Below are 21,627 nucleotides of genomic sequence, written 5' to 3'. Positions count from 1 at the left end.
GTGGATCTCATGAAAGTGTCACCGAAAATTACCTCGAGGGCAAGAAAGAGCTAAAGAAGAGGTGGAAGCAACATCAGTGAAGCCACATCCAGTGTCAGGAATTAAACAAGTCCTAGGGTTGGGGCTTGTTATGTTAAATCTCGATTCAGTGACAAAAAACCCACAGCTCGTTGGGGGGCAAGGGGGCAACAAGAGCTTCAAGAAACGATCTCTCAGTCAACAAAGGCGAGAAGCTGCTGTTGTATGGGCTTCCCAATATGGTCATGTAGCTCTGTTCTTGCTGTTTTAATTATTTTCTGTTTAGAATTCTTGTTAAAAAGACTAAGCTGGGGATGTTTCAGTGACTGGTAGTTAGACAGTGATACTTTGTGCTTCACAGAGCTGGGAATTCTAGCTTTTAAATAGTATAATACGTCATTTTCAGTTTTTAGTTGTCGAGATGATAAATTAAAAACATAGAAACGCAGGTGAGGATCTTGCAGAAGGCAAGATGCCTATGGAAACAGCAAGACTTTAAAAGGACAAGCAGTTGTGTATGTTTTCATATCCTTATGCTTTCACTTTCCGAGAGTTCAGTAGGTCCCTGAAATGTAAACAACCAGGTGAATTTTTGTGGGTTTCTTTTGCTTTGACTCCATCTGTCAGTGGATTAAGAGAAAACACTGGAATGCCACATTTCTGTTCTTGAGCATAAGCTCCAGATAAGTTGTTGTGGAGAAGTGGAGAAAATACAGGTTTTGGTAAAAGGTAGACATGCAGAGTCTGTAAGAATGGATTTGCTCACTGAAGGGACGAAAGTGGGGACAACAAATATTAACTGTTGTTTACACTTTGTAGAGCTGTGGAGAACCTATAGAAAGGTTTGTGATCAATAAGAAAATAAACCTGAATAAAGTGAATCAGATAAAAAAGCAAATTAAATGCTCCATGTGCTTGCAGGGCTGTTATTCCCAAACCTGCCGGGGTTATTAATGTACTCGTGGAGCAGCAGCAGCTCAAACTTTTCAGCACAGTGCCTTGTCTGCTGCTAATGGATACAAAATTGTACAGCTTTTAAAATTCTGCTGAAATTTGCGCATCCTTTATCAACTCAGTGATGTTTGAACTTTAATTTGTATTCTCTGTAGTCAGCTGGGTCTTATTTTCTCTATCACTCTGGTGTTACTCGAGATGGTTCAGGCATGGACATTCTCTGGCCGTGAGCTGGTGGCATCCTTGCAGAGGATGCAGTTCCTGTGTTCCTTGTACTCAAGGAGGACGCATTATCCAGAAGAAACCTGGTTTCCCCCCTCGTATACCATTTCTATAGTATCCCCTTTGAAATCCCTCTGGAAGGTTTGTTGTGTTGGGCTGACTTGCACAAGATGAGCTTACGTTGGAGACGGCTGATGAGCAGTGCTGCGGTGCATGACCTTGTCCGCCCTGTGAGCACGCTGCACTGGGGCCCAGAGATAGCTGAACAGTGCGTTTTGCCTCTTGGGAGCAAGTTAAATGTAATGATGGAGACCAGTCCTTTTTTGTACCCTGCCAGCGGTGCTCCTTGCAGCCCGTGTGGCAGTACGGGTAGCGTGGCCGCTCCAGGGAGGCAATTACACCTTGAAATGGGAAACAGCAGTTGCTGCCAGAACAGTGGTTCCCAGCCTTGCCTTTCCTTTTCTGTTTTGAGTTGGGACTGCAGAATATTAGAGCGCGTGCACCTTTCAAGTCCTTCAATATGTATTTTAAATAGGGTGCTGTGAAGAAACTTTGTTCAAAAGGAAGAGGTGGAAAGATGAAACAAGGGAAATGAGTGTGAACTACTTGTAAAGTTTGCAGGAAGCAACTGACTGTTCCTAATCTTATTGTAGCCAGTTTTTCGACTCCCAGTCAGTTGCTGGATAACTTGTTTCAGGTTGATTAGTTGTTCCCTTAAGGTGGTGTGTGTCTCAGGTGCCAACAGTTGCTAGTTAATTATGTTCTATTGAAAAGTAGAGCTGAAAGGAGCACTTGCAAAACTTGGCAGGATTTGCCTGGTGTTCGGTGCCTTCTGGAAATGGAGGTGCTAAGTTTTTGTTCCTAAATGTACAGCCATCCAAATGCTTCAACACACCCAGAAGTGTCTGTTTCTGGGGTGGAAATACGTGCGTTTGTGGTGGGTGTGCTGGTGAAGGACTGTGCTCCCACCTGGAGCTGGGAACCCTTACAGTAATTGCCTGAGCGGGGCTCTTGGTACGCCAGACGGGTTACCTGCTGCTGCGACAGGTATGTCTGGCTTGTGACTGAACAGCGCGTTTGCGGACAAGGCCTCTGAAGGATGTGATTGAGAACCCCACTTACATTCATGGCCGCCAGGAGACCTCCAAAGATGCCATGTGTTTCCTGCTTTTACATTCTTGGGTATTAAACATTGTGGTATGAATGCTTCACACTGAATATCTTTCTATTCTTCTGGGTTATTTCTGCAATGTTTTGCTGAAAAGGGACTCAAGACAAAGGGAAAGATTCTAGTATCTAGTATCTATTTAGTGTATGTTTATGTGTTCTCAGTGTCTTTTTAATAGAGGATTTTTGCTGGATTCTGTTACTCGGATTCCTGATCTTTAAAAAAAAAATTGTTTTATGCGGTATCCAGGTGAGTTGTGTTAAGTAGCTGACTAAGCATTGACTTAACATCAAATGGGATCAAGTCTGCTTTAGGTACTGGGGAACCTGTTCCACTTCCTATAAAAGAGGATGTGTCTGGCAAGGCATGCTTCTCTCCAGTTGTGCAGCGTGCTCCGTCTGCTGGGCTCGCCCTCTGCCTCACTCCTCGGCCTCGCCTGGCTGCCATTTTACACATCTGGTTAGAGAAAAGCTGTCAGGTGAAATGTGCCCCATTGACATAGGCCTGGGATTTTTCAGAGAAGGAATCGCCTGCCAATAATTCACTCATAATTTTGTTATCATCTCTATGTGTGGATCACTTTTAAAACTAAAACATCTCCGTACGTACATCTGGAGATGATAACGCGTTCATACAGGGCAGGGTAGGTGTCACAGGAGTGGGGGAGGAACTGAGGCAAAGGCTGATGACACAGTTTCCGGAGGCATAGAGCAGTTGCAGGATTAATTGGTGCTATGCAAGATCATGGACTTAAATATTCTTGCTTTGAAGATTTTACTGGGAGCCTGTGCAAATACGTGACAGCAGAAGTGGGTTTCAAGCCTGAGTATGAATTATTGTGATCAGATCTAGCCCACTTAAAACTGGTAGTTCATTTTAATTGAATTGTATTAGTCCAGACACTTTATGAATAGAGAAAAACATCCTGCTTGTCAATTCGTGCAGGGTTGAATTTGATTTAAATGGATGTGGATGCAGGTGTCCCCAAATTCCACCTTTCCTCTCTGATCTAATGAAGAATCTGTTCAGCTCTTTTTGGGACTGAGCCAAAGCCTGTTGACATTAATGAAGACTTTTCTCTCGACTAAAATAAATGAATGAATCAGACCCTTTTTGTAAATTTTGTTGTAATGATCCTGTGCCTTGGAGAGCTGTCGGTAAGAACTGGGGTCAGTGAGTGTGATAGGCTCCTGGGTTCATGGGTGGCCATTCTGCGTGTGTGCCAGCGAGTGAGAGGGAAGAGCTGGGAAGTGAGAAGCTGTAGACGAAGGCACAGGTCTCCGCTTTGGAGCTCTGGTGTTGTTTGTGTGCGTGTTTAGGTGGTCAGTGGGGGCTGTGAGGTTCTGCACACGTGCAGAATTCGGGCTGTGCAAGGTGCCAGGAAGGTGTTTTGTGGCCTGTCATTGCTGTCTGGGAATTGTTCGGAAATCCCATGTAGAAGGTGCTGGAGAAGCGTAGGATGTGTCTTTAACTTGCAGATTGAGGGTTGTTTTTTCAGGGGGAAAAAAACCGCTCTGGCCCTTCCTTACTGAGTGCCGAGGCTTTTAGCTTGTCGTGTCTAGTCTCCTTGAGCAGAATTTCTGTCGGTTTCTCTTGTACAGCTGTGGTAAAATGGAAATGCTCCCATTTTATAGGTTATCTCCACAGCCGTGTGTGTTGGACGCCGTTGGCGTTTGAGGTTTATTTTAAAGCTGTCTTAAATTCTACTGCAAGAAACGCTAGGAGAGTCCGGAGTCATTGACCTGCTGCACCCGAACTCCGGGCCGTGGAATTGCACCAGGCGTTAAGCACATCGACTAGGTTTGCCTACACTTGAGTTTCCTGAGATAATTAATAGCTAATTAAATTTAGTTTAGCTAAATACTTGTGCATGTTATTCTGTATACTCCACAAAGAAGATGCAGGGAAACAAAGGCTTGCAAAGCATCCAGACAAGCGTGTGCAAATGTCAGCTAACTCGGATTAATTGGCAATTGGTTACCTTGAGATGGGAACTCGGTGCTTGTCATGATAAATGTAATTAATGGCCTGGTATTATATGGGGAGGTCAGTCTAGATGGGCTAATGCTCCCTTCTGGCCTTAATATCTAGATAACTATGAAATTTCACATTTCTTCTTCCTTTTTCACTCTTGCATGTGTACTTGGGGATTCCTGCCTGGCAGAGACAGGAATGCATGCTGTCAGCTTCTTTACATTTACAGTAATGTAAAACATCAGTTTTTATAAATCTCATTTTTACAAGCCCCGTCCCCTCCCTGGTTTGGGCTGATATCAAACGATGACGGTTGAGGCGAATCAGTAGAGCATGAACTTCATGGAAGTGTCTCTCTTTCTCTCCCTTCTCAGCTTTCCCCCTCCCCCAGTCCCCACTAATGAAATCCTTGAATACCAAGCCTTTTATTCTGTTGTTGCATTTGGTTATTTTCTTTACTTTTAGTAAACTCATCTGTGTCTGATCCTGTTGTCCTTACTGTCACATGCAGTAATATTAGAGTGAAAGGGCTAAATTGAGTCCGTTCTGTAACTCTTTGGGAGTCAGCTGAACCGCTTGCGTGAAAGGGGTTTGCGGCGTTGGCTCCTTTGTGCTGGAGGAATACAATTTTCCCCTCTGCAAAGGCTTTTGCATCATTTGCATTCCAATGGAACCAGCAAATTGGGCCTTTGCTGTGGAGCAGACCCTTTTATTGCAATCTGCAGAAAAGTCAGCCTTTTCCCCACTATAATTTGATAAAATGCCACAAACTCAGTGCTTTGGGAAGTGTGAAGAGAATGTTACTCCTGCGATTTCCTAAAATAACCTGGACAGATTTACAAGAGCTTTGTTCTAGGATTCAGCTGAAGTCTGTGAGAAACATGTGTGTGACTATACCACCTCTAAAAACTGGGATCACTCTCTGCTGCCAAAGGACTTGGAGCCAGCCTGTCATTTAGTCCAGGCTGGCTCTTGCAGCTTCTGTCGTACACTTATCCGTGACCTTTTATTTGGGTTTGGGGCACCGGGACATACGAGGGTGCAAATCTGAAGGCAGTGGAAGTCCTGTCCGCGCCGTACTGTTCATCCTAGAGGTACTTACGCGTTGGGGATTACAGAAAGCTGTTGTCCAAAGCCCCGTGTTTAAGATGCGATACGTGGAAGAATTCCCTCCGCCTTTTCCTGGCTGGTAAGGTTGCTCTGCTGTTGGGAATATAGAGCAAGCTCCAAAAGTAATACTGACAGACTTCAGAATTATGATACACTGGAGCTCTGGCGTAATTCTTTGTTGAAGAAGTTAGAGGCCTAAAATGTTAAGGCTTATTGTTATTCTGAGTTGATAATCTCTGCCTTGCTTTAATAATTTTTCCTCATGCCTGGATAGCCTGCGAGTTGCACAATAATCACTCACACAGCTTTGTAATCAATGCCCAAAGTAATAGGATTCCGCTGGCCAACGGCAATTAATAAATTTGTGTCTTTTTTAAAACACTAGCAAGTCGGGCCTGAAATACGACTGACTGGCTTTCCTCATTTGCATATTTATTGCAGTGGAAAAATTCTTGCCGAATGATTGATGTTGAGCCTGCCTCTTGAATTCCAAACAGCACATTATTATGAAATGAAAAATGCCGGCCATACAGTTGATTAAAGTTGAAGACAGTGGAATCGGTGTTTTTTAAGATTGTGGGAGAATTAAAGGCATATTTTAATAGATGTTGACAAGAAGTGAACTAACAAAAGCAAAGCAAAGGATTTGCTTGAAAAGATTTAATCAAACGTGTTTCTTGGGGGATTAATTGCTGGGGATGACTAGTGCAAGTGGCTGGCTTGTGGATTTGAATGAGAAGTATTGTTCTCGGGCCAGTGTATTGAGTGCCATTTTGACCTGTCGTTTAACTCCTGTCCCACAGTCGTTTGAGAGGAGTGAAAATTCCCTGTCGTCATCTGAATGTCGGGATAAATGCGGGTACCTGATAAAGATACTTTTCATTACGTGCAGCTATTAAAATAAGAGGTTTGATTCCTCTCCTCCTTGTAATTTGCATAATATGACCGTTGCGCTGGGCACGGCGCCTGTTCCATGCGGTGGGGACACGGTGGCTCTCCACGGTGGCAGGGGGAACTCTCCCAATATTTGGCAGCTCGTCTTTTGCTCTGCGTGGTGGTTCAAATGCCAGCCTTGTTCCAGCTCCTCTGTGCGAGCGCTTCACACAGCCTGTGGAGGTACATAGATAATTAAAAGCTTGCGTGCCAACGATATTCCTGTGATGCCAGATCCTCAGATTTAATTGAGGGGAAAAAGTAGTTAATTTCCAGCTTTGAGGTGGGCTCTGGCTTTCCGCCGTGTCCTGTGCGTGCGGTGTTTCGTGTTGGTACATCACGGTAAGGATGCTGCCACAGCAATGTCCCATCGCGCCCTGTAAGGTGCCATGAACGTAGGGCAACGGAGTGAAAATCCTGTGCGGTTTGCTCCACTTTTAGGATTCCATCCCTGAGCGTGCTGCTCTGAATCTGCTGGATGGATGCACCAGGGTTAGGCGGGGAGGAGGTTTCCTGGTGGAGCAGTTTTGGGAATCCCACTGGTTGGCTCTCCATGAATACCTTTGAAAGCCTGGCCTTGAGACACCGGCTTTTTTCCATCGACTTAAAGTGTCTCTGCGTGAAGTCGCTCCCTGCTGCTCCACACCAGCTGCTGCTCTCTGCAGCTGCTTGGGAAGATGAAATGAGACCCCACTTTTAGAGGTCGTGAAAAAGAGCGCAGATATTTTTCTGTGCAGGAAACAGCCTTGCTGTAGAAATGCTGAAACAGTGATGGGTGAGTGCAGAAACCGTCACGCCTGCGAGTCCCCAGCGCGGCAGTGCTTGGGTTCCAGCGGCAGAGAGAGAGGGCTGGTGTGGGGAGCGCTGGGGGGTCCAATGCCCTGCAGCCAGCAGCCCCCCCACACAGAGGGGGGACGCCAGCAGCCCGTTTGTCCGTAACCACTGGCATTGACAAAATTGATTTTTGTGGTTTGAGAGCAGTAGGACAGATTTCATCTCTGGTAGGTCTCCTGACACTTTGATGCATGGCAGTGCTATCCCTGAGTGGAGCTAAATACTCCAGGGCTACTTTCTGACTGGGTGAAGGGATGTATAAAAGGAGAACGTACAAGAGAGTGTTAACAGAAAGGCACACTTTGATTTACTGATGCTGGCTCCCAGCTTTCTTGGTGGATTGATACGCTGTCTGCTGGATCTGGGACAACTTTTTCACTCCTCCACACGAAATAAAGGGGCTCCCATTGACTCTTAAAAGTGACTCTTACGAGTTAGCGTCTCACCACAGACACTGAGTCCCATTTAAGCTGTAAGTTGTATTCAAAACACGTTTGCTATGTTCTTGGAGCAGCTGCAGATGGATCCCACTCAGCATGGTTTTTCTTTCCCGAAGGGCAACTTTAGGAAGGGTTTGATGGAAGAGCAGTTGCGTGTTGTCGTGGGGTTCCTTGGCCTCTCCTACACACACTGGGGATTTCAGTTGCTCACACTGAAATGCTGTAAAGGGATGCAGCTTCTTTTGGTTTAAGGCAGTGCTGAGCCACCTGTCCTCAAAGAGCACAAGTCAGACATGCAGAAGTCCCTCCTGGGAAAGGAGAAAGTTTTGAGATTTTTCTCATTGATTACCTGTGGCCCAACGTTAAAGATCTCAGTTGTGACACTGAGGTCGATATACGGTAGGATATTTACCCCAACACCTTCCAGTGCAGACTGGAAGAGAGATGCAGCAAACTTGCCAGCAGAGAGTGGGAGAGAAGGGGTGGGAGAGGCATGGACTGGAGTTAACTGGGGCAATAGACTGTGCCTGCAATGTCAGGCCAGAAGAGTTTTACATACCACGGATGAACAGTTGCTTTCACAGCACTGTGCCTGTAGTCTCTGGCCACTGCCTGGTGCACTGGACTGGGAAGGGGCAGCTGGGGGACGTTGAAGCATCTGTAGTTGGCTGAACATAATAGAGCGGAGTTAGTGTAGTAGCTCTGGGAATCAGCTGTTGGCATCAGGATCTTCCCACTGGTGAATGAGTGGTGGGAGGGCACTCACAGAGCTTTAACAGCGTTGTTTCAGCCTTGGCCAGGTTGTGGTGCTTGTGAAAACCATAGTGTTGATACCTTCTTGGCTTTAGAAAGTGAAAATCATCAGGGAGTGCCCAGGAGCTAACACAGGTCGTGGCAGTGGGAGGCCCCTGCTGCGTGGTCAGGGCTGGCGTTGCCTGTGCTCTTCGAGGCTTTGCTGGCTTTGTTCTGGGAACAGAGCAGGGAAGGGAGCAGGAGGTACAAACCTGATAATTGCCACATGTGAAAGCTGCTCCTTGGTTGCCTGGATGTACTGGTGTGCTTGAAAGCTCCATGTTTGTGACTCTCTTCTGCTTAATTGTCTGTTTCAGACAAGGAGCAGCGTTTAAAAAAAAAAAAAAGTGCTGGGAGAGGGCATGAGAGCAGGAGGGTTAGCGTCCGGCTTTCCTTCAAAATGACATAGTTTGCATCTATGAAACAGCTTTGTTTCATGCCGCCTTCGTTCACAAATGGATTCAGTCTTTTCCCCAAAGCAGACGGTCTAAAGGCAGATGAGGGCATTAGAGGGAAGAGAAGATGAAGAGAGAGAGGAGACTGGGAAGAAAACAGTCCCTTCTGGAATTAAACTGAAATGGATAGGGCAGGGCTGGATGGGAAGAGGGCAGGGGAGGGTGGCACTTGGCTTCTGAAGTTGAGTTTACAGCGCACTTAAGCACCCAGCAGTAACAATGAGAATGTCGTCCAATAATGCCATTAAATACACAAGAACTGAAAGCGCGGAAATTACCCAGCTGTAAGAGGCTCATGATGAAGCCACTGTCTGGAATAATTAGCCCTCCCACCTGGTTAGACGCACGGTCATTGTCTTCCCTGCCCTCTCCATCCCCTTCGCTCCAAATAAAATTGCTCCCCATCCCCACTTCTGCTGGGGTCCGTATCTTGTAGCCTGGAGGAGCTTGAGCCTGTCTTTATTCCGTGCCTGCTCGCCGTGGCCCTGCTATACCCCAGAAGAGCTGGAGTGCTACTCCAGTTGTAATTGACAGGATCAAAGCCGCCTGGGGTGCATTAGCACTGCTGCTGGAGGATAGGCAGTGGGTAGAAAATAAACAGTTTCGGAAGCTCTGGGGACGTTTAGCTGTGTTGCAGGCACCGGGAAAGATTTTTACTGTTGTAAGCTGTGCACTCAGGCTAGGGTGGGGGCGCTTTCCTTTTGCAAGCGATGCCTTAGCCACAGACACGTACAGCAAATGCATTTTTAAGGGCTTTTGTCTGTTTGTCTCTTGGAATTGTTTTAATGCTAACACATGGCTGTTTTACAAGTATGGCAAAGCTAATCCGTTAATAGGTTTATATAGAAGAGCTGTCAGAACGTATCTGTAATGAACCGCGGCCCAGGGAGGATGAGTCCAACAGCTGATCTGCAACAAAAATCTTAAAGCATCTTCTCCTTGACATTCCTGTTACTGAGGTCAGGCCGTAATTTATCTGGAGATGGTGACAACTGAGCAATATCACAGTGGTAACATGCAGGAGATTGAGACCTCTGGATGTCTGGGCTGATTTCTGCTTGCGCTGTCTCTGTCTGGCTGATGAAGATTTGCTGTTCACTCTACCCATGATCTCTGTGTCCTCTTTTTTCTTTTTTTTTTTTTTTTAAAAAAAAAAATTAAAAAAATAAGAAAAAAAAGCAAGTGCTGAAAAGTTATTTCTGTTCTGTTATGGTAACTCAAAGAAAGAAACAGGTTTGGGAGTTCAGCAAAACAGCCCCACTGACTTCATGTCAGTGGAGGAACTGGCAGAGGGGAACGTCCTGCGACCACGGTGCTCCTCCTCCCTCCGGACAAATCCACCTGGTCTGAGAGCCAGGGTTACTGCTGCCCGCGAGGGTGCTGCTTCAGGGTGCCTGTGTGAACATATCCTGCAAGAAAGCACTTCCTGACGCGGTGTGCTATGTTCCTCCACGCGGTGCATTTTTTCCCCTTTCAGTGGAGCCTCTTTGTAAAAGTAGCAGGCAATACACCCGTGTCAGGTGTGCATGAATTGATCCGTGTGAAGTTCGGTTTAGGGGTTTGCGTAGAAGCGTGCTAAGTGTTTTACCTGTAAGAGCTGACGCTGTGATTGACGTGTACCGACGTACAAAGGCAGAGTCTGTGTAGGCCTAGACAAACACTTGTTTTGTATCAGAGCATTCTGCAGGGAGACTTGTTGGTTCCACAAAAGAACTGTTTTTAAAGAACAGATGCTGCAACAGTGTGCAGTTAACCCTTCCCACAGTCAGCTGCAACGGTGTGTCCTTGGAGAGCATATGATCATTGGAACAGAGATTGTTTTCTCTGCATCTGCATAGATACAGGAAAGCTGTCGGCCATGAAAGCCTTTGGATACACAGGATCACATCTAGAGTCGGGATTTGTGTCTGCAGATACCCTGGAAAGGAACTACTTGTCCCTGTAAAGCTAACCTTCACACCATGTATTGATCATTTTGTACACCTCTCCACCCCAATCTTTTCTTTGCTTTCTCTCTTTCTAAGGATCTCTGAGCCTGCAGTTCTCCTTTTCTGATCAGAATCCTCTCACTAACTTGCCAGGTCGTTGTTTAAGTTTCCCCCATAGATGAGATGTTGCTGCATTTAATTTTACTTACAATCTAATTTCGTATACCTCCTACGTGGTGCGCACAGCAGCGTAGAAACCAGCAGTAGTCACAGCACTGCAGGAGTCTGGTTTTTCTTCTTCCCTTCCCTCCGTCTGCTCCCTATAACATGCACATTATGCGCAAGAAAGAGAAGTCAAGAGGTCAAGTGTAGACAGGATGTACATATATACATTTTCCCTTGTGTTGCTTCATATTATTCAGCTGAAGCTGGCCTCTGCTGCTGAACTTAACCCAGGAGATAAACAATAAATGAGTTAGCAAAAAAGGCTGTTGTCATACGCATGTGTCGTCAGACGCTTCTGCACACAGTACTTGCTGCTTCAGTGTGTTAATCCTTTGGGCTCTGTGCTCTGAACGTTTGTCGATGAAACTTTAGAGCAGTGTACTCTCGATGTGCAGCCAGGCAGATGTTTAGAAGGCAGTCCTCCCTCCCTTCCTCCCTTTTTAGGAAAAAAGCGTTCTTTCCCAGCATGGTAGTGTTTGACATTAACACCTATAAATCAGTTTGAAGATAAACCACAACTCTCACTGATTACAGAAGAACAGTTAATGGGACATGCAGTAGCTGTGGCAGAAATTCAGAGTCAGGATGAGAAACTAAGCGCTGCAAAGCTAAGTCTTCACCAGAAGCAAGGATCAGTGGGAAATTGTCACTTCTGTCTCTTGTTCTGCAGGTTGTAAAGCCCTGGAGGCATTGCTGGAAGTATTAGTGGACCTTCAGGATGAGCTGCTCTATCAATACCCAGGCACGAGGCACCTGGTAGATGGAAAGCAGTCAAAAACTGACAGGTGAATACACAATAAGACAAGACCTTTTTGAATCCTTTGGTCTCCAGCTCTCCAACGAACAGGACAACGCACAGCCTTCCTAACCATGCTCACTGTCTGCTGTTCTCTCAGTTGCTGCTGGATCTGGGTGGCAGACACTCTGGAGAAATGACTATTTGAATTCTTTCTGCCAGTGTGGGAAGTCTGTTTTGTAATCTTTCTGATAATGGAGGAAGGGCTAAACCTTAGGTGCTTTAGCATAAATCTCACCACGGTGTGGAAGAAGCATGGGTGGTAGTGGAGGGGCCATTAAGCACTCACACATGTTGCTTCAGAGAGGTGAAGGGTGTTTAGTCTGCATGTTTTTGTTCCAGTGATGATGAAATCCCTAGCAGTAGCGATGAAGAGCAAGTGGATAAGGTGCAGGAGAAGAGGAGGAGGAGCCCCCCCAAACGAAAGCTAAAGTTTGAGGACTACCCAGAATTCATAGCCAAGCGGTATGCCGACTTCAGGACGTATCGGAACAACGTCTTGCAGAAGTGGTATGAGAAGACAAAGCTGGCATCTGGCAAAATGGGAAAGGCAAGTCTTTGTTTATGTGTGCTGACGTGCTTATTGCTTAGCAGAGGTTTGTGGGACAAGCTGATTGGAAAGTTTTGTGTTATGATGTTCCAGGTGAAGCCAGGAGTTACAGCAGTGAGAATTAAATACAAAGATACACACTCTTGCACAACATTAAAGGAGTTTGGAACAAATCTTAGCCCTCACGTTTCAAAGGCATAAGCTGCTGTCTTTTGTTTTGAGCAGATGGGCAGGAAATTTTTCAGGGCCAAATGGTTTCCAAGTTTTGGGAAAAACTCTTGGATAGTATGAGTGTTCTAACCAGGCATCTCATCACAGCCAGTTTCCAGCAGCAAAAATGCCACTATTGCAGATCAACAAGCTGTTTGTGAATGAGGAGGCTCTGTGGCTCTCATTCTCCATGAAGTGTAGACTTTAGTACAATGAGTAGTCATTTCACCCGAAGATCCAGCGTCTCCTAACATCAGTAAGTTAGTATGGATCACTGAGAAGTTCATCTGAACCAGAACAGCAAAGGCATTTTATTAAGCCAGAAGTCAGGTTGCCTCAGGTTGGGAAGGGAGGGAGAGGGAGAAACAAATAAAAAATTCTAGCAAAAATCCCTGCCACAAAAACCTAAACCCCCTCCTCTTGGGATGCTGTCTGCTTATCCACTGACATGGAAAGATAGAGGAACATTGCTGCCTTGAGGAAAATCTTTCTGCATTATCTGACACTGGTTAATGTTGTTGCAGGGTTTCGGTGCCTTTGAGCGTTCAATCTTGACTCAGATTGATCATATTTTGATGGACAAAGAGAGATTACTACGGCGGACACAGACCAAGCGATCAGTGTATACAGTGCTGGGAAAGCAGGAACAGGAATCTCATCCAGTCCCTGAACGTGTGCCAGAAAATTCGGTAAGGGTATTTTGTTTATATAACTGTAGAACAGTGAAATTCTCTGCAAAACAATTAGCTTGAGCCTTTAGCAGGTAATATTCTTGTTTGTGAGAGACTGATGAAGGAGATACCTGAGTGTTGATTCCTGTAATGTAATGGCTAAGAAAAAGAAAGATGTAGGCATTTCAGTTCAAGTTTTATGGTGTTTGCATTATCTCCTGTGCCAGTTTTTGACAAGGTTTGGTCTGTGATTGTGCCTCTCCTGTGCTGTAGGAACTGATGCTCACTAAATCTGTTTTGTGAGGTAGCGGCTACAAAACTTTGTTTTTACTCTGGAGTTTAGAATCTTTAACCCAGAAAGTCACTTCTAAAATCATACTGCATATAACCTACAGAATATATTAGTAGTAAGTCTGTTATTAATTTAGTATTTAAGAATGAATAAATACTCAATTCTGAGAGATCACGTAGAATTACTGCACTTGCAAGATGTATTTTTGCCATTACATTAAAAATATCTGTAGTATTTTGCCAGAAAGACTTTGCACAGTCCTATTTATTTCCCAGTAAAGGTATCATAAATCTGTTTTGGCATTGGCAGCATTTCTGCCTTGCCTTTAAATGTATTCCTAGTCCTTAAAAACTTGTTATGTTGGGAGCTTTGCTCTATTCCTTCGTATCTTCAAGTGTGTTTACAAACTGCTGCGTGTGATGTCATCGGAGTCAGGGATAGAAACCCATTTGAGCTTTCGGTATTTCCTTTGTGCTTCCAGGAAGCCCTCCCTCAGTCAGATTCCAACAGGCACCTGAAGGACATAGATGAGGAGATATTTGATGACGATGACTTTTATCACCAGGTAAGTGATGGTAAATCTGTGTTGGAATTATGGCTCCAGTTGATTTTTTAATGCTTACAGAGCTAATGCAGTGGGTTCTGTGCTCTAAATTTCTCTGGTCAGTGAAACTCATTTATCTATTTTAACATTTGAAATCTGTGTAGATACCTCTGAGGACTTCACTCTCAACTTCTGATGTAGGACTGTGTAAGCTCGAACTTGCGTTGTGGATGTTAACTCACCGCCGTTACTGGCAGTGCTGTACTTGAGAGTCAGGGCTGCAGCAAAAGGTCTGTGCCTGTAGTTCTCTGGTGAACATTGCTACACAAGAGAAAAATTACTGCATTCTCTAAAGGTGACTGTTCTCTGTGGGTGGAGTCCCGCTATGGAAAACAATTCTGGTAGATCCTCAAAAGCACCTCAGTTACTCTTGTCTCAGCCGAGATCATCTCGTCTGCCTACAGAACGAAGAAGCTGCAGGGCTTCTCTAGCACTTTTCTTGGAGTCGTGCCAGCTTGGATTTAGGCCAGTTGTCTTTTTATTGGCAAAATTCTTAGAAACAAGGAATCTGCAGCCAGTGCATGGAGGCTGCAGCTTAAGGAAACAAATATCATATCATTAGAAAGGCGGAATTTTCTAATCTGAATAGTTATTAGAATGGCTAGTAAAGTGTTAGGGCGGTGGAACAGAGCTGTTGCCGTGTGACTGTGCTCTGATAACTGACTTAACCAGAAGCATTTGAATACTTTCAGAATCTGGGGGTTCATGTACAGAGCCAGGACTAAAGATGAATAAAAAGATGTGTTAACTTGGTGATTCTAATCCATGTTTTACAGTAGGAAATACAGAGAACTTTAATGCTGCCTTTTTTTTCTCCTCCAAGATTTTCAACAAACTTCTAACCCTTTTGCTGTAGATGTGCAAGAAATTTTTGTTGTAGACCTTACATAGTGCAGAATTAGCACAATTTGAATATTGAATGTTTGTGGGGGCAGCCTGCCTCAGAGCCAGGAATGTATTCCCAGCTAGCTCCTCTCCAGGCTGTGTATTTAGGGTAAGAGCATCTCTGCTGGTATTGCTGGGAATTGAGCAGCATCTCTTGGGCAGGTGAAGATGCCAGGTTCATCTGTGTAGACTCTAAAATGGCGATCAGAGCGTGCCTGTCTTGTTGGCAACAGTGGTTGAAGAGGCCAAATCTGTAAGGCCATGAGAAAATACTGAGGTGAAATTTGCAGTCCAAGTGGACCAGAAGCCCAGCTTTGGGGCCAAGAACACAGAACAAATTAAGTTGGTATAACAAAAATTGTAAGTGGTCAAGGAGAAATAGCTGTGATTGACAATCCATAGACCTGCACAGAGAAAGTGCTCATTGGCCATGAAATGCCAAATTTTTAAAAGGAAAATAGCAGTAGATGAATGGCCCATCTTCCCTTCTAATAACTTCAACTTCGATAAATCGTGATTTCAGAAATATGACTAGTCACAGCTTAGCTTTTCCCCTCACTGGTTAATTGGGGTGCTGGGGTTAATCTAAATTAAAACTTAAACTAATAGAGGTCATTGAGAGAAGAGAATCACCTGAGTAAAACAAATGGGTCTGCCAGGCACAACTGTATCTTGGCCATTTCCCAAGAGGGAAGTGGCAGCAAATTGGAGTTGTTTCAGCATTCGGTAGAGGTGAAGGATGGGTGACACCGGTTTAATGTACGGCACCTCCGGAAACATTCCAGATTGCATTCCTCGCTGTACCAACTGCTGCCTCCCGCACACAGTGAATAGGAGCAGGACCAGCCAACAACATCTGGCAGCACAGCAAGGAATGGGTGCAACTTTCGAAACCCCATAGACTCTAAATATGGTGCTTAGCCTGGTGGAGGCTTTAATCACTTACCACTCTTTGGCAGCGGGCTACGACAGCTTATCCTAGCCTCGTACATCACGCACAGACATCTGCTGAGCCGCGAGGCAGCTACACATTCATTTTCCTTTCCTGCTTGTGTTGGTTTGTTTTTTTTTTTTTATCCCTCCCTCCCTCCTTCTTTCTCTCTCCCTCCCTCCCACCCTTCTCCTCCTCTCCCGTCCCCAATATGCTTCTTGGGAGAGATGATCTGTAAAGATTACTGCTTCATTGTGTGCAAGTAATTGTGGGGATGCCAGCCCCTTGCCAGACACTGCGCAGCACCTGTTCCGCTGACCTGGTTAATGTCTTCTGTTGAGTGGGATTTGGCAGAGATTGGAGCTGAAGCCAATTCAGCGATAAGGCTAAAGAAAATGGCTGTATGTTTTCTGTCACCTCCCAATTAAATGGGTTTCATAAAGTGCTTTCCTTTATTTGTCAGAGTGGTAAGCTGAAGCTGAACATTGCATTCAGAAAGGGCAGAGTGCATGACAATAGAGCGCTGACAATACAGCAAATGTGTTTTCTTTCAGATGGGTCATAACTGTGCAGCGCTTTTGTGTGCCTGTGCATGTGTGATCGCGTGTGTGGATGTACATATATAAATACAGCATAGAAAGGGAACTGATTCTTCAGGAGTAATCGGCAGTGACGTCTCTGGTTGTTGGAGCTGAGGTTGCTCAGAAACCCTGACCTCTGTGCGTAGTACTTACTGGAAAGTGTACCATTCAGTGGGTGCTGTTGTCTTTGTGTTTGCATTTAGATTCAGACTTTTTTTAGTATCACTTACGTTTTTCTAAATAACATTTTATAATGATTAGTTTATTTTGGTTGCTGCTTATTGTTTATTAAAGGTAAACATTCAGATAAAGGAGGACATTGGAACCAAATTCCTGTGTATTTCAGTGTGAAATCAAGCAAGTACAAGTGAACGAGATCTTATGAATGTGCAGAAGTTCATGATAACAGAATAAGTAGCTGTACTCTTTTGTTATAAATTATAATACAAAACGCTTCAATGAATCTGTTTTTCCAGTGGAAAAACAATTTTATTTTCCAGGTCTTGGTATTCAGTGGAATTCACCATGTGGGTCTGGTGGGATTTTACGATGATTCAGGACTTGACTTGGTTCTGTCTGTTCATCCCACTTTGCCTTTTCTAATCTTCTTCACTTGTTTTATAAGCAGTTATAATTTTTATTGTGGTGGCCCACGTTGAATGGTAATGTAAAGCGGAGCTGAATAATGCAAATGAAATATTTTTATTTGGGTTGCGCTGGCTGTGAATAGTTAAACTGTTTCAGAAAGATCCTCGTTACTGATAGCAGTGAGAGGCTAGACCCCGTTTCCTTTTCTTTTAAACTCTCCTTCATAGGTGGTTTTAAGGGAAGAAAAAGACTCTTTATTTCTAGGAGTCGTATTTACGTAGAATTCATTAATGCTGCAGTATCGACTGTAAGACTTAAAATTCCAGCCTGCTACCAGAGAGCTGCTGGTCTGACATGCTACAGTGGAGATTTTATTATTAGGTTGAAATACTCCTCTGGTAAAAAGGAGAGAGTGGAAATTGGTTTATTTCCAACAGGAATTAGGTTAGTGTTCATATGCTAAGCGTTCCACTGGTAGCAGCTCTTCCCAGAACAAATGTTCATCATTGGTGGCAGCAGGTATGCCTAAGGAGAATGAGGAATATACATAATCCCTGTTTTTCTCCGCTCTCCTGCTCCCTCCTCCCCCTGATTTTGGTTGTGTTGTATGTCACCGCATTTTACAACAACCCGCAGTCATTGGTTTTGTCTGTGATCACCACAACTTCCAGAAGCTCAGCAGAGCCAAAGTGGATGGGAAAGGCTCAAAGAAACGCTGAAGCCTTCCAACAGAGATGGCAATGGTTGGCCAGGAGGAGAGGGCTGTCGTCGCACAGCTATTGCATCGTGTTGAAATGACCTGTTACTGTCTGGGATTTACTCCCAAAGTGAGTGCCCTTAAATAGCGAGAAAGGGGCTTGTTCCCTTCTTTACCTATATTGTAATTACCCAGGAAAGGAATCAGTCCTGTAGAAAATGTTGTTCAGTTGTAGGAGTTGTAACTTTCTTTGTTGTTGTCCCTTGTGGAGTGGCACTCTATGAGCCTCTAAGAGTGCGGAGCTCTTGCGTGCTCTGTGTGACAGGTGTGGTTTTTACAAGTGCACAAGAGGTCTTACCGACTTCTGTCTCCTAGCTTAGTGCCCAAAATGCCTGCGTTAATCTGAGTAACCACAAAATGATCTTCTGAGTCTTGAATCTCTTGTCAAGATACTTGCAGCTCAGTTTGCTTTTCTCCTGTGTTGTACTCGTGTCTATATGCCATTGTTTGGCTTTTTAGAAAACTTTATCTGATGGGGTAGATTTCTCCCTGCGTCCCAAGCGAGAGTTGGCCTAACGCAGTTCCGGGGCACACGCTGTGGTTTTCTCTCCCAGGTATTTGATAACGCCATAAACAAGTAATTACTAATCCAGTGAACTATTAAAAGTCGATAGTGGTGAAGAATAGAGAGAAGACTGGCTTTCTGACAAGCTGGTTTACCTTAATTAAACTGGTGAGTGATTAATATGGACAGCTGATCTTGTGGCTTTAATTAGATGCATTTAGAGTTTTGTGTGAATAAGAGATGTCTCGAACCATCCCACAGGTTAATGGCAATACAATACTCTTATCACAGGCATGTATCTTTCAAATGGCTGGGTAGATGGTTAATAACACGTTTTAAAGCTTGATTTGAAACTTCTCTTAATGGCTTATTAGAAAATACGCAAGTCTGCCTATTTTATACAGAACTGAATTTTAATAAAATGGTTTTTAAAAGGAGACTGTCCAGTGATTTCATCTTGCAGTGTAAGTTTTTACATTATAAATAGATTACAGAACATTGCATGTTAAAAAAGTGTTTCGAGGGGATTTAACAATTTACAATTTGAGCTGCTGTCTAAATTTTCTCTGATATTGCTAACAATCCAAATGCTGTTATGCTACTACTGAGTGGGAGCTTGAAAGGGGAAAAGAAACAGCTTCGTTCTACATCCAGGCAGAATGCAGTGTAAAATAGATGCTGAAGCAACCTTTTCTTAATGTATGCTGGTTGAAATAATTGTATGGTGTGTAAATATGAAAATGAAGGAAAACTTCATATGATTTATCATGTGTATGGAGAAAAAAAAGTATTAGAAAGTATTGAAACTGCATTGATAAAATGCAGCTTTGTCAACTTCCATTCAGTAGCGGAGTGACTTTGCATTTTCACCAGGAAAGAGGAAAAGCATTTGGTGTTTTTAAGCTTACTTCTTTACTTGGACTTGACAAGTTGTACTTAGCTTCTCTCTTTTTGTTTCCTGCGGTGACTTTGTTAAAAAATAACTGTTGTTTAAACTGTTGAAGGATAACTTGACAATAGGACATTTTTCAGATGTGGCATGTCATGTTGCGGCTTTGCGAGGCAGGATGAAGGTGATTTGCCTGAGCTTTTGAAGGGATCCTGTGTTAACAGACAGCGGAGTGCAGGATGTAGCCCTTCTCACCACAGTGATTGTTTGTTTACTGTCTCTAGTAACAAATACACATTTAGCTGTGAAAGTCCACAGAAACAATTTGCAGATGTTTTAGAGTTCCTCACTAATAAACTGAGTATTTTTCTAGCACAATAAGTGTGAGTGTTCTAGTAAAGGTAAGCAGCCGCTGGTAAACCGAAGTCTGAGTTTCCCACATTTTTCCCATTGTTTCAGAATCCGTGGATAGTCAAATCTCTTTCTGTTTCTGTTGCTTTCAGCAAATGGCTAAGATGGCAGAAGCAGTACGAGGTTCTGCTTTTCCATTGTTCTGCACAGTTGTTTAAAAATGAACATTTTTGGCCCCTTGTTTGGGATTATTACTGGCGCAGGGAGCCTGATCGGACTGTTTCGACTTCCTTGTACAGCAGCCAGCGCAGTGCCCGGGCTGAGGCTGTGTCTCACCTCTTCGCACACCTGACTCGCTGGATTCAAAGGCAGCGGAGCCACTTGAAAGAGAGAAGAGGTGGCTTTGATGCACCATAGCAGAAGTGACCCGTGCTTTTACTGGCGTTTCTGAAGATTTTAATAACATGAGAGAAAAAAATATTCCTTTTGTTCTGAGGTTTGTAAACGAAACTGTTTCCTGTGATATCCTGTAGATCAGCTTTTGCCAGGTATTAATTTTAATTGGGCTGTGAGCTCTAAGAAAAGTGAGCCTTTTGTCACGAGGCTTATTTCAGCTATACTTAGCTCTTTGTCTCCACTGGAAATTCTTAGGGGTCTGCAAATCAGAAAGGTCAGCAACTGTAGTATTAGAAACACTGATAGATAGTGCGTGAAAATGAGACCTAACCTCTAAAATGAAAATTGACCTCTAAAATGAGAAATGAATCTCTATTACCCTTGAACAACACCCTGATGGCATTTCTAAATCCCTCTAATTTTGTCCAATGTACTTTGTGTGCATCTCTTTAACCAGCGTAGAGAGGGAGTCCTTTTAAGGTGAATTCTTCAGAAAGCACACATCATTGACTGCAGTGTAAATTTTAACAATGGCTTTGGTGTCAGCAAAGGCAGGTGAATACTAACCGCTGTGGAAGCTCTTGTCTTTGGACATGTTCCGCCTTGCTCTTTGTTAGGGGCTGCAGATTTTAAGCTCTCTCGCGCGCTGAGGGCACAGGAAGGGCAGTCAGTTCCCATCTGCTCCGAGTCCTCCATGAACGCGGCCCGTGGGCCGTGGCAAACCGCGCGACCTCCGTGTGCTTTTCTTTACTCGTGTGGTTGGGTAGTCTGTGGTTTTGACTGGGGAGTCTGACGGGGTTGGTTTTAACAGCAAAGCTTCGTGGAGTTCAGAAACACACGCGTGCAGAAGCACTTGTGGCAAGCATTGCTGCTTTGTTCCAAAGACAAATAAAATTGATGTTAGCAACTTTCTTCCGCTTACTGTTGCCCGTTTTCCACTTTGAACGGTTTGTCCACCTGGTTCCAGCATTGGTAGGGGGAGCTCGGAGCTGGTAGTTGAGCTGCAGGCGTGGTTGCACTTCGTTGCAGGTAGGCAGTTGTGTTTGCGTACGTGGGAGGCTGAGCTTAGGTTTTTGAAGTTCAGGGAAGATGTGAAGAGGTGAAGGAGGGAAAGCAAAAAAGGATATGTTTCAAATCAAAGCCTTTTGATGCTGAGATTGCCTGACTCAAACTCTGTCTTCACACATCAGGGCTTAATGCTGATAGTGATTTACTTACACTTCCTAGTTAATAATTAGACGTTGGGAGACACCATATATCACTCCTAATGGAATATATGGGGCCTGATGAGAGTTTTCTGTTTTGACTAATAAATTTTAACCAGAATCACCAAGCTTAATGAAATATTACAGCTTCGGAAGTGTTTTAAGTCTTGTGCTGAGAAAACAGTGTTGCTTTATTCAGTAAATGAATTTATCATTCATTCTGTATCCTGAGCCCTAGCTTCCTCTGGAGCACGGGATGAATGCAAGACTCTGAACTAGAAAGCGGAAAAACTAATCAAATCCTTAAAGACCAAAGGCAGCGAGGCAGGTCTAGAGTGACTTTTTCAACGGTAGCCTCTGGCT

General features: G+C 44.2%; 1 protein-coding gene across 1 annotated transcript in view; it reads left to right on the top strand.

Annotated features, from left to right (window-relative positions):
• Positions 1-21,627, top strand: part of AATF (apoptosis antagonizing transcription factor) — a 53,098-nt gene that overhangs the window by 8,766 nt on the left and 22,705 nt on the right. Inside the window, exons 5-8 of the mRNA XM_086763309.1 lie at positions 11,724-11,838; positions 12,192-12,399; positions 13,134-13,298; positions 14,054-14,137. Coding sequence (XP_086619435.1) covers positions 11,724-11,838; positions 12,192-12,399; positions 13,134-13,298; positions 14,054-14,137 — 572 coding nt within the window. The remainder of the gene's footprint in view (positions 1-11,723; positions 11,839-12,191; positions 12,400-13,133; positions 13,299-14,053; positions 14,138-21,627) is intronic.

Source organism: Chlamydotis macqueenii, chromosome 19, assembly GCF_036417535.1.
Source record: "Chlamydotis macqueenii isolate bChlMac1 chromosome 19, bChlMac1.mat, whole genome shotgun sequence".
NCBI classification, from domain to species: domain Eukaryota; kingdom Metazoa; phylum Chordata; class Aves; order Otidiformes; family Otididae; genus Chlamydotis; species Chlamydotis macqueenii.
The sequence above is the reverse complement of the archived record's forward strand: the minus strand, read 5'-3'. Positions and strand labels throughout refer to the sequence as shown.